The sequence below is a fragment of the Staurois parvus genome, unplaced genomic scaffold (assembly GCF_062004578.1).
Source record: "Staurois parvus isolate SC_StPar_1 unplaced genomic scaffold, SC_StPar_1.0 ptg000860l, whole genome shotgun sequence".
Taxonomy (NCBI): Eukaryota; Metazoa; Chordata; class Amphibia; order Anura; family Ranidae; genus Staurois; species Staurois parvus.
Genome location: NW_028318656.1, coordinates 2115433 through 2128441, shown reverse-complemented (window position 1 = coordinate 2128441; position 13009 = coordinate 2115433). Strand labels below are relative to the sequence as shown.

Sequence of the window (13009 nt, the reverse complement as noted above, 5' to 3'; positions counted from 1 at the left end):
GGGGTGGAATTAGGGGTGTGGCAGGGTGGGGCAACAGGTGACGAGTAACTTAAGGCCTGGCTAGTAGCTCAGGACTCTACATTTTGAGCCCTGGCCTATAGCCTCTACTTTAACTGCCACTGGACACGTACACACTTGATGGTTACTAAACAAGCACATTGTCAGACTTGCAATCAGATGTTGAAAGTCCAGTCATATTTCCAAATTAAAATAACTTATGTGACAATATTAGCAATTACTATCCCTGTACGTGGACAATAATTGTTCATGCTTTTCAGTTTTGTGTAGACTGACCCTTCAACAATACAAGGTTATATGTTAGACCACAGTTGTTCCTAATTCCTTCTGTAAACCCGGACTAGTTTTCTACTCTGCAGAGGGACAACAGCTTACAGGTGGTAGGAAATCTAACCAAACCAATCTACTCAACAAACAACCCAATTATAGGATCGGTAATCCAGTCCACGCCTAATGGAGGGCTGAAAGGTTGGGATGTTTCCAATACACAAAGGATTATAAAACAGTTGTGGAGCACTAAGGAAAATGAGAATGGTGCAAACATAGGAAACGTGACATCATGCGCCACCTGGAACTCGTACCCAGAATCCAATGGGGCATCAGGATACCTCAAACTGAGTGGTTCAAATGTCCGCAGTAGGCGGGGGAACCTGCACGGGACATGAGAATTTACCACACAGTTTTCAAGTATACGCTGTATTCCTCCGTAATGTGGGATGAAGAGGTGCAGAAATTATCTGGGGTAATTTTTGCAGCGGAATAAGAAATGAATGGTGTATGGTCACACAACACTACACAGGAAGAACATCAGATGTATTTTTATTTTTTAATTGTTCTAAATTAAGTATCTTGTCAAATGGAACCAAAACAAGATTTGTGCAATTATGGGAAAATAGTTTTCTTGGATCATTCTGGTTATACTGCTGCCTACAGGAGGTTGGGACACTGGCAAACAGAAAATGCTGTAAAACCCCCCTCTACCCAACATGCCCTGGTTCTGAACAAGCAGTGCACAGGGCCAGAAAAAAGGAAAAAAAAGAAAAAAAAAAGAAGAGGGGTGGACTTGTGTCCCTCATTGAACTTGAAGAAAAGGATTTGTACAATACAAATATTTTCTGCCCATTGAGGGCAACGTGAATTTAGTCAGTCAAGACCTCCAAAAGCAGTCATCTTAGGAGAGGTCAACAGTCAAAGCAAATCCCAAAAGAAACTTCAGCATCAACTGCATTTTAGAGGAGCTGAAGGATCAATACCTAAAGCCTTCATAGGGCAACTGCCATGACCAAGGGCAGGGCACTAAGGATCAAACTTGTACTCGAGACCAAGAAAGAGAAGACACCTCAAAAGATGTAAGCACTCACCTGAAAAAAAAATCAAAGTTTGGGGGGAGCAACCAACAAATCCACCGAATACCAAAGAGGAATAAAAAACACGATCTGAACAACAGAGAAAAAAAAAAAAAGACCATGGTATGGGAATGGTCCAAAGTTAAGTCCTTGTGGTCTGAAGTCACTACATTCATGGCTGACACATTTGATTTAGCGAATATGTGTAGTCCTTTGGTATGCCTTTTAGGGGTGCTTGAGGATGTCACTATGAATAATGCTACAAAGATCTGAGACTCCTGTTTTTCAATGCATGAAAGTTGATAGCGTTGCATTGAATACGTACTGATGTTCTTGACTTGATGGCATGGAAAAAGTTGGTCAATTTGGATCTTCCGCTGTATGAGATTAAGAATGATGCTAGGGAATGTCCAAAGATTTGTGAAACTATGTATAGACTCTACTGCAACAGAGGCCACCAACCTTTAAGGTGTTATATTTTCTTTGCAGGATTCTTGTAGCAGGTGGGGTGCTCCGCGGCCATATTATTTTGATGATATGGAGTGCAATGAATCCAGACTATACCTCTTCCTGTTTTTGGATGCGTGGGATGGATTTACCCCAGATATTTTTTGGTAGTGTTCAAGGTTCCCCTTTCTTTTTGTAATTATCTTTAGTAGGGGAATAGTTTTTTTTTCCCTTATGTATTCATATACATCATGTTATATGTGAACATAATAGTCACCCTATAATAAGTGAGAATACTGGTTTCTGTCATTTTTTCAGGACAATAGGTTTGGTATGCATTTGGTATGTTATAAATGTTGGGATTGAACAGCATTCTTACTTTGTACTGCCTTCTGTTTGTTTTGAAAACATTTGCATATGCCAATAAAGCAGACCAACAACTAGAAGCAGACATTATTATGAATTTCACAAAGGCCTCCGGATTTACACTATCCCTCATAGGGTATAACTGGAGAAGGGTTCAAGTGTGTTCTGCCTACTAGCAGTTAAGGGACGTATATGACCATCCAATGATGGAAACTTCATGTCAAGCAGAAAGAGGGGGAACCTGAGAGCTGAAAACCTGTTCTTCAATATGGGAATCCTCAGTTTAGGAGATCCAAAAGGGTAATGCCTAGTCTCTAGCAGAAACTAGTGTAGAGTGAGAGGTAAACTCTGAATGCCCATGTGCTACTACTGCTGTACAGGATGAAGGAGAAGGATGAGGTTCCTCCACTCCTTACACTTATCTCCTGCTTTGACATGGGCACACTCTCTGACCATCAGTAGCATTGTTAATGACAGGGTCAAGAGTCAGAAGAGATGAAGTCCCTGGAAAGACAACCAAATCAGATGTTCTTTTGATGTATGAGCGGCATCCCAGGCATGAAGCCAGAGTGCCCTATGCATGTGAATAGACATTAAGCCCAAGCAAGACCCAAGTATAGACGTTTGCAACAAACTATCACATCTAAGTTGTAAGGCTCCAGACATTTTCTCCAAGTGTTCTATAAAACAAGGGCCTCTCTCAGCAATAAAGGGGTCTTCCTTAATGGATTTTATTCATTCTGACACAATGTGACATATCAAGTCACAAATGGTATAGGAATAAGGGCCCCCCAACTGTTTATTAAAACCGGGATTTAGGAATGGAATTTAAAGATCTGTCAGTGAAATTATGGAAGGTGAGATCATCTACCCTTTCATTAGTATGCCTATTAACATGGATCACCAAAATGGGAAATGCTCCAGCTGATTCTCAGGAAGAGCCCAGAATATCCATGGCATTTGCAGTCCTCATAGGAGAATGTCTTCAACGTGTGTAGCGGGAAGGTCTCTGTAAAAGTAGCTCTAGGTCTCGAACAGTAGGCGGATTCTCTAAATGCAGGGTAGAACACACTGCATCAAACAAGTTAGAAACTACCCCTTCTAAAGCTATGTCATCTGTACGTGGCTCAAAAGGAGCCTCTTTGGGAGTACACTTCTAGAACTTTAAAATCATATTAGTAACGGATGTCCCAGGCACAGGCTGATTTAGGGGCCCAGGAGGATCAGAGATGTACTCTGACAAAAATAGGGCCAGAGACTCTGCAAACGGGGCATAAACAGATAAAAAATCCAAAGTAAAGATGGTGGTCCTGGTGGACAGAGGGGAGGTCTTGGTCTTGAAAGTGCTAAAGGGGACAGGGACTCTGAAGATAATCTTATAACAATAGGAGTCCTCAGGTTCTAGATTGCAGTTGTTGGTTCCTTCAGGGGATACTCAGTTAATTCCCCAAGAACCACTAGAACAGTGGTTCTCAACCTTCCTAATGCTGCGACCCTTTAATACAGTTCCTCATGTTGTGGTGACCCCCAACCATAAAATTATTTTCGTTGCTACTTCATAACTGTAATTTCTCTACTATTATGAATCGTAATTTACATATCTGATATGCAAGATGTTTTTTCAATGTTACAAATTGAACATATTTAAAGCATAGTGATTAATCACAAAAACAATATGTAATTGTATATTGTGAAATATTTTTATCACCCCCATAAAAATGCATCTGCCCCCAATAATGATTACCCCACCCCCCCTCTATAATGACCTATCACCCCAATAAAAATACATCTGCCCCCAATAATGATGATTACCCCCCCAAATACTCTGCCCCTCATCCCTATAAAAATGCCCCCCCAAATGATAGTTTGTCTGCCCTTCTCCCCCTCTACAATAATTTATCACCCTCAAATTATATATCTGTCCCGCATAATAATTTATCTGGGGGGGTACAATGAGAGCCCGCTCACATTACGATGGGGTAGTCACTAACCTGGATCTGCCCCCTTATCTTTTTGGGTGGTCCGGCCATGACATCGGCCACATTCAGGCAGTTCATGGGGTCGGCCGGTTGGGTCGTTTAGGGCGGGAAACTTTGGAATGTTCGGAGCAGCGGGAGATCTCCGCACAAATCCTCCACTTCAAACAGCTGCGTGCATTCTGGCACAAAGCCCGACCAATCAGGGACAGACCGGTCTACCAATCAGCGAAGGCATAGGGAGTTGAATCCCCCTCCCCGGATTCAGAGGGGGGCGTGCCCGGGAGTGATTGACACGTCTAACAGCTGCAGGTTTGGCGCCAGAATCAGTTGATGGAAATATTCTGGATTGTATAGATTCTATCCGCCTGGAGACAGATAGAGGAGCGGTGTCTCGGTTCCTAAGACCATCGGAAATATGTGTTTTCTGATGGTCTTAGGCGACCCCTGTGAAAGGGTCGATCGACCCCCAAAGGGGTCGCGATCCACAGGTTGAGAAATGCTGCACTAGAAGATCATGGGCTCTGGTCACCCGCAGCAGCTGAACCGTATTCCATGCATCTTTGAGAGGACCTGTTGTAACACATAGCAGACAGCAACTAGGCCCAATGTTAGGTAAAGCCTTGACTACTCAAACCCAGACAGCTGGTGCTGAGGGTTTCAGGCCACAGAGGTGATTGGGTCACTGTAGGCAGGCAGTGGAATGACACCTGAGACCAGGTGATCCATGTAGCATGAGTAGCAGCAGAATGGCCTTTTCTTTAGGCTAAATGATGGGACATCTATCTGATGGAAGTCTGTGCTTGGTCACTCAGTTTTAGGTCTTACTGCGGTAAAACTGTCAGTCTTGGGAAATTTAAAAAGGCATCCAAAAGTGCGAAGATGAGGTAGCCCCTTGCACTTCGGTTCGACCTGCCATACTCCTTAAGCGAGTCTCCATAAACAGGGTAACACCAGAGGCTGTGCAATGGCTTGGATCTGGAAAACACTCTGAGGCTAACAGGACACCCAGGCCTTGAAGGCACCACAATGCTGAGACCAGTGCCAAAAAGTTACACTAGCCATGCAACCATCCAGCAAGGTCTGGGTATGGCCCCCAAAGCTATTGCTGAGAAGATACTGATCTGGATAGCTGCACAAGAAGCGACATGGAAGTCTTGACTGAAGTCAATGGGCAAAAAAAGAAAAAAAAAATTCTTTAGTGAAGTCACTAAGAAAAAACCTAAAAAGACAGAAGGCTTGCAAGAATTATTGAACTGCCTGTAAGCAGCATTATAACCCAACTGTTACTGAATTTGCTTGTTCTTTAATAGATGGTGGATATAAAGCCAGTTATACTAAATAGTGGTGAAATAACATGATTTTCACAAAGAAAAAAAAGAAACCACACGCCGCAAAAGGGTGAAATCTGTGGTCACCAAGACAAAGGAAAAAAAAAAGGGAACCTTTTTTTCCTAGGGTACCAAAAGATTTGGCTTGATGGAAATCAGCAAAGTCAATTCAGAAATAAAAAAAGAATTCTGCTTTAAAGTTGGACTCAAGGAGTACATGAATGCATAGTATAAAATCAGAGCCTGCCCAGTATTCATTGGCAAAAATAGAAGGCATTCCTGAGCAGCAGAGGGATGGGACAGCCAATGAAGTGAAATTAACCACTTCAAGTCAGGACACTTTTACACCCTTAGTGTCCAGGCCAATTTTCAGCTCTATCACACTTTAAATGAGAATTGCGCAGTCATGCAACACTGTACCCATATTAATTTTTTAGCATTTTTTTTTTTGAGACAGATAAAGCTTTATTTTGGTGGTATTTATTCACCGCTGGGATTTTTATTTTTTTTTGCTATGTAAATGAAAAAGTCCAAAAATTTAGAAAAAGTGTTTTTCTTATAAAATTTTGCAAATAAATATTTCATCATAAATCTTGGCCAAAATGTATTCCGTTATCTTTTTAGTTAAAAAAAAAAAAAAATTAGTTTATAACCAAAAATTATAATTTTTAAACTTTCTTAAATTTTTTTTTTTTTTTCTTATATTATTTATGTTTTTTTTTTTTTTTTACATACTGTCACCCTACCAGTACAGTGTCACCATGGTGACACTGTACTACTTGTGGGGGGTGATTATTTTTTTTTATTTTTTTACACTGATTACTTTTATAGCCATAAAGGATGTAAAAGCAATCATTTCTCCTACTGTCTGGCTGCATTTTTGCAGCCACTGAGAAATACTGGGAGAGCTGTGATTGGTCACAGCTTGTCACATGGTACAAGGCTGTTGTGAATAGCCTTGCACCATGTGACCTCTGATCCTTCACAGATTTCACACGTAGTAAGCAATCTCAGAAGTGACATCTTGCTTACTACTCTGCATGTGATCACTGATTGGCCAATCACTGATCACATTATCGGGACCTCGCACAGAGGTCCCGATAATGACAATCAGTGTTCCACTGTGTCTGGAGGACACAGCGGGCACTGGATCTCGGTGCTGCTCCCAGGGAGCGCGCACAACCAGGGGGCAGGGAGGCCATTTATAAACGGCCACCCAACCCTGCACTGCCACCGTCAGGCCGTTTATATACAACGGCCGGACGGGAGGTGGTTAAACTCTCCAGAATGCGGGGAATTTCCCATTGGACTGTCAGCACTGGAATAAAGGTCTACAAATGAAAGAACAATTCCCCCCTCTAATCCTATACAACTGACAAATCAAAACTTTGGATTTTCCCAATCATGACTGGTCTCAGCCTCAATGGCCAACCACGAGGTTTAATCTCTTTAAGTCAGGACACAAAAATAAAAAACTTGATGGGCGTTCTAACTTTGCCACTTTATAAAAAAGTAAAAAAAAATTCTGCTTTAAATATACTTTCAATATTTATATGCAAGACGAATACAGGCAGTCCCCGAGTTAAGTACATTCGGCTTACGTAATACTCATACTTACGTACACTTCCCTCTGGACCGGAAGTCAAGCTGTCAGCATTCTTGTGCAGCAAGCTGATAAGAGACTAGCTGATAAGAGACATCAGAGAGACATAAGAGACAGAGACATCCATTGCTCGTTACTTGTGGGGCTAGCAGTGTCTGCCCACTATCTCCAAAGTGATTTAAGACTGTCTGTCTGCACCTCCGGGGAGAGGAAAGGAGAGGCTGTCAGGCTGCTCACTGAAGTGATCCTCCGTCTGTGCAGGGGGGAGGGGGCAGCGTGTGCTGTGTAAAGGAGAGCAGAGTTCTCTCATACAGTACATTACAGTACAGTGTATTTTTACCCTGCAATAATGCCTCCAAAGCAAAAAGCTGATGCAAGTGCTGGCACAGCAAAGAAAAGAAAAACAATCTCCTTGGAAGATAAAGTAGAAATAATAAAGAGATCAGAGAGTGGTGAAAAATCATCATCCATTTGCAAAGCATATGGTTATGCTCCGTCAACAATTTCAACAATTTTAAAAGATAAGAGTAGAATAATGGAGCATGTAAAATGTAAAACATAAAAGTTAAATATGTTAAGGCAAACATGTGTCCAAGCTGCAGTTCTTATGCAAAACACCAGTTTAGAGCCTCTTGAGGTTTTACTGCTTTCTGTAACCTTATTACAAAAACGTAATCTAATATCCTGTCGTTTGGTTAGTAGTTAGTGCTTATAAAAGTGCCTGATTCAACTTATGAACAAATTCGACTTATGAACAAACCTACAGTCCCTATCTTGTACGTAACCCGGGGACTGCCTGTATTTAAGAAAATATATTTTAAATACATTACAAATACAGTAAAACAAAAACGTAACAAGAAATACAAAAGGAAATCTGGGGACACAAGCTATACTTACCAAGACCTTTAGACATCAGTGTGGCCCTGGACTCTGTGAGACCGGGGAAATGTGGCTTGATGAGATCCTCCATGGTAACCGTGGCCAGAGAGTTAAATGCAGAGGAGATGGTGCTGAGAACAGATAACTGAAGTCCGTTATATAGCACAAGTGACAAAAAGAATGCCCCATCCCTTTTCTGCAACTTGTATACATGAATAGAAAGGAAACAATCATACTTGCCTATACCCTTGCGATTTTTTTTCTGTGTCCTGCCTCTGTGCTGCCTGGATCCCGGTCCTTTGACGCCATTTTTAAAATGTCTGTGATACTGCACATGCATGAGCTAAAGCGCAATATGCCATGTGTTTCATCTTGAACATAGGCAGTAGGACAATGCTGTGAGAGCTTGCAAGATTTTGCAGTTTAGGTTCAAGATTTCACTGAAGGAAATGGTGATGTTACCTTCCAAGGGGGCTATGCCACCACTGCCTTCAGGGAAACCAGAAAGAGAAAAAAAAAGAAAAGAAAAAAAAAAAAGTGTTTCTAGAGATGGATGTGGATGTGAAATTTATGGAAAGGGTGGGGTTGGTCTGCTTTAATTTCAGTCCTGGTGACAAATATAACTGACAGAGTAAAGTTGAATTGCCCAAAAACATGCATTTTTCCCCTCTATGTTCAAAAATTAAAGTGTGACTTAAAGCGGAGCTTCACCCAAAAGGGGAAGTTGTGCTTTAAGTCCTCCTCCCCCTAAGATGGCATGTAATTTTGGGAAAGGGGGAGCGGGTACCTAGTTCTGACACGTACCGGTTTCCCCTTGACTCGAACCGCGTAGGCCAGCCATTCTCAACCAGGGTGCCCAGGAACCCTGGGGTGCCTTGAGGTTTCTTCAGGGGTGCCTTGGCAAAATGTCTACAAATTGCTCAAAACTTGAATGCAAGCCAGCGGGTGGAAAATGCCTGCCTTTTCGTTACACAAAGCCACAGGTTTTCATTGTGCACCATTACCACCTTCTGGCCATTGGCATCCTGACAACCAATGACATCATCAGTTAAGGAGGATTTTGGATGCCTGCACAACATCCTAGTTTGACACTCCCCTGCCCCTTTCCCTCAGTGCTGGGGTCACATTAGCTCAATGAAGGAGAAAACGTGAGGGAGAAGAGAAACAGTGGCATACTAGTCAGTACCAGTGTGCAAAAGTGTATTTGCTTTAGAAGAATAAATCCCTTCTAATGTTGGGTGTCCTACATGTGTGGATGTTGCTGTGTTATAGAAAACTATTAGAATCTTTTTTCACATTTTAGAATGGGGTGCCTCAAGACTGTCCATCATTTTAAAGGGTGTCTCAAGACTGTCCATCATTTTAAAGGGTGCCTTGACTGAAAAAAGGTTGAGAAACACTGGCCTAGGCGATCAGAGCAAATGTTCTCCTGTCCCCAGAGCCTTCTGGGACATGTCCCTAGTCCCAGAAGACTGCGGGACCATCCACAAAACACAGTACGGTTCGTGCATGCACAGTGGGCACCCAGCTGTGAAGCCGCAAACTGTCACAACCGGTGCCCACACATAAATTGCTGGCGTCAGGAACCCGAAGGCTAGTGAAGGACTAGCCCGGGTGAAGACGCCACTGATTGCATGGAAAGGTATTTGTTCTATTAAAACTGAGCAGCTACAAGGATTTGTAGCTGCTGACTTCTACTTTTTTGTTGCAGAGTGGAGAACAGCTTTCTAAACTGGACATAACAGTCACAGAAATCCCCATAGGCATTCCTTCAGAGCCAGAACAAGGACATACTGTATGTATATACCTACCTGAGGGCTCCACTGAACAGACAAGCCACAAACAGACCTGGAAGACCGGGAAAATCCTGCAGAATGTCAATGACAAAGTGTAGTACCATCTGGACAGGAAAACAAAAAAAACATTACACAGGAATTAATAGTTTAATAAAAGTTTCATTCTGGAAAAAAAAAAAAAAAAAAAAACCCCCTTTGCATATGCTTTAATACAAATTGCAAAAATGAAATACAAATACAGATCACTCCAGAAAATGGTAGTTGCTTAGCTGTCGGGCCAATTCTCTGACTTCAGTGCTTTTTAGGCTGATGACCCAATAATCGTATGCAACAAGCAAATCAGAGTGACGTTAGACTTCCTGATATATTTCCCTATAGTCACTGTATAAGTAGAACAGCCAGGAAACTAACATTTTCAGCATGAAGTTGGCAATGTCAAGTTTAAGTTTCCTGCATAAGTGTCGCAAGAGTGACATTTTTCCACTTTATCCCCCCTATACTTACCTTACCAGCGTTCCTTCACCACTCCTTCCCTGAAGACGGCGCCGATATGACATTGTCAGTAATCAAAATCATATGACAACTCGTGAGCCTATCAATTGATTGCTAGGCTATGCACATATTCCGCCATACCTGGCTATAGAAGAGGAAAGCATGGCGAGGAAATGCTGGTAAGAGGCTCAGGAGGCCATTTGAGGGGACACGGTCACTTTGCTCTGCCTGGATGAGAGGAAAGGGTCTCTTTAACCACTTCCAGTCCAGCCCGTGTATATAAACGGCTGGACAAAAGCAGTGCAGGGGCAGGTGGCCATTTATAAATGGCCTCCCACCCCCTGCTTGTGCGAGCGCGCAGCACCGCGATCCGGTGCCCGCTGTGTCCTCCGGACACAGTGGAACACCGATCGTTGTACGGGACCTCTGTGTGAGGTCCCGATCATGTGATCACTGATTGGCCAATCAGTGATCACATGAAGAGTAGTAAGCAAGATATCACTTCTGACATCATTGCTTACTACGTGTGAAATCTGTGAATGATCACAGAGGTCACGATACAAGGCTATTCACAACAGCTTTGTACAATGTGACAAGCTGTGACCAATCACAGCTCTCACAGTATTTCTCAATGGCTGCAAGTATGCAGCCAGAGAGGAGAAATGATTGCTTGTACAGCCTTTATGGGTGTAAAAGCAATCCGTGTAAAAAAAAAAAAAATCTTCAGAACCCCCCTCCACAAGTAGTACAGTGTCACTATGGTGACACTGTACTGCTAGGGTGACAGTATGTAAAAAATAGTAATAATATAAAAAAATAAAATGTAAAAAGCAAATTTAGAAAAATTATAATTTTTGGTTATAAACTAATGTTATTTTTTTGTTTTTTTTACTAAAAAGATAACTGAATACATTCTGGCCAAGTTTTATGAATAAAGATGCAAAATGTAATAAGCAAAACACTTTTTTTAAATTTTGGACTTTTTCATTTATATAGCAAAAAAATAAAAATCCCAGTGGTGAATAAATACCACCAAAATAAAGTTTTATCTGTCTCAAAAAAATGCTAAAAAATTCATATGGGTACAGTGTTGCATGACCGCGCAATTGTCATTCAAAGTGTGATAGCGCTGAAAGCTGAAAATTGGCCTGGACTGGAAGGGGGTGAAAGTGTCCGGACATGAAGTGGTTAAAGCATATCTAAACCAAGATTTTCCAATTTCTGATAGAACAGGAAGTGGCTAAAAGTTTTTATTTTCTCATTACACTGTAAAATTTAGCATTTTCGATTACTGTCTCAATGACATTAAGTCCTCAGTCACACTGGGTATGACTTGGCATGCGATTCGCATGCCATTCAACTTGCAAAATCGCACCCTATTGTCTGCAAATACAGCGGTTATATCGGTGTGGTTCCGGTCGGTTCCGCAACGATTTCTAAAGTAATTCATGCGCTACGTTCGTGCGATGTGCAAGACATCTGACACAGACGTCTATGCAAATCACATCTCAGTTGGCATGTCATCTGACTTTGAAATCGTGCAACTTACAGTGAAGTCGCACGATTTCAAAATCGGGATCTGTTTGACCAGGGTGTAAGGCAAGTTAGAGGGGGCAAAATTGCCCCCCACCCCTTACAAAACAGACCTGCTCTAGATGCACTAAGTACACCGAGTCTAAACCTCAAGATAATGATCAGGAGATTGATCAGTAGAGCAAAAAACATCAATCCATCAATTAACAAATTTTTCCACAACATTCTAAAAGTTTGTTTTTTGGTGTAAATACAGCAGTGTGGTTGATTCTGACCATACTATTCATGACTGTTGCAAAGCCAAAGCTCCCTGTCAGGGCATGCTAGGACCATTAGCTCCTCAAATTTGGGGCAGCACAGTGGCTAAATGGTTAGTACTTCCGCCTGGCAGTACTAGGGTTGTTGGTTTGAAGTACGGCACCACCTGCCTACAGTTTGCATGTGCTCCCGATGCCTGTGTGGGTTTTCTCCAGGTACTCCAGTATCCTCTCACTCCAAAAGGAGGTAAATTCGATCCTGTATAAAATTGGCCCTAGTATGTGTAAGCATGAATGTGAGTTAGGGACCTTAGATTGTACACCCCTTGAGGGTTAGGGACTGATGTGAATTTACAATATATATGTAAAGCGCTGCGTAAATTGACAGCGCTATATAAGTATCTGAAATAAATAAAATAAATAAATATCTACATCTTTCCATACAAGCACCTGGTAAGCCATGGAAGTTACCTGGTCTGGGACAGCTTTGATTTCAGGGGTGAAGATATTATTCTTTTGGTCATAAGCAAACATCACCAGGCCGGTCAAACATCCCAAAGCCAGAACCAATTGCTGGCAAGGGAACACAGCGTAGCAGGACCTGGGAAAATTAAACAGAATTGCAAATTACTTTCAACCAGTCTCAGAATTAGCACAAGTCAATGCCGGCCAAAGCTAAACTGCAGACAGAAATAAAAGGCACAAATTAAAGCCGAATTCCAGGAATTCAGAAACTTTACAAAGTGCAAGCAGACTATGGGTTAAGTCCAATTTGGTGCATGTTACCCGCAGGACTTATAGCTATTATTTATACATGACAGGTTTATTGCTGATTGATCCTGCCAGTTCCCAAGTGGTAAACTAGCCACACAAAGCATGGCAGCTGTTCCATGCTGGCGTGGTCAGTTTGTGTTCCCTTCTCATCCTGTTAGATACAGGCAAGCTGTGCAAGTGCACAGAGTGCC

The 13009-nt window shown here is 42.0% G+C and overlaps 1 protein-coding gene across 1 annotated transcript in view; it reads right to left on the bottom strand.

Annotated features, from left to right (window-relative positions):
- SLC5A6 (solute carrier family 5 member 6) overlaps positions 1–13009 on the bottom strand; it is a 69119-nt gene that overhangs the window by 19401 nt on the left and 36709 nt on the right. The window contains exons 7-9 of the mRNA XM_089655653.1: positions 12516–12645; positions 9778–9866; positions 7985–8097 (exon numbers count right to left, since the gene is read on the bottom strand). Coding sequence (XP_089511779.1) covers positions 7985–8097; positions 9778–9866; positions 12516–12645 — 332 coding nt within the window. The remainder of the gene's footprint in view (positions 1–7984; positions 8098–9777; positions 9867–12515; positions 12646–13009) is intronic.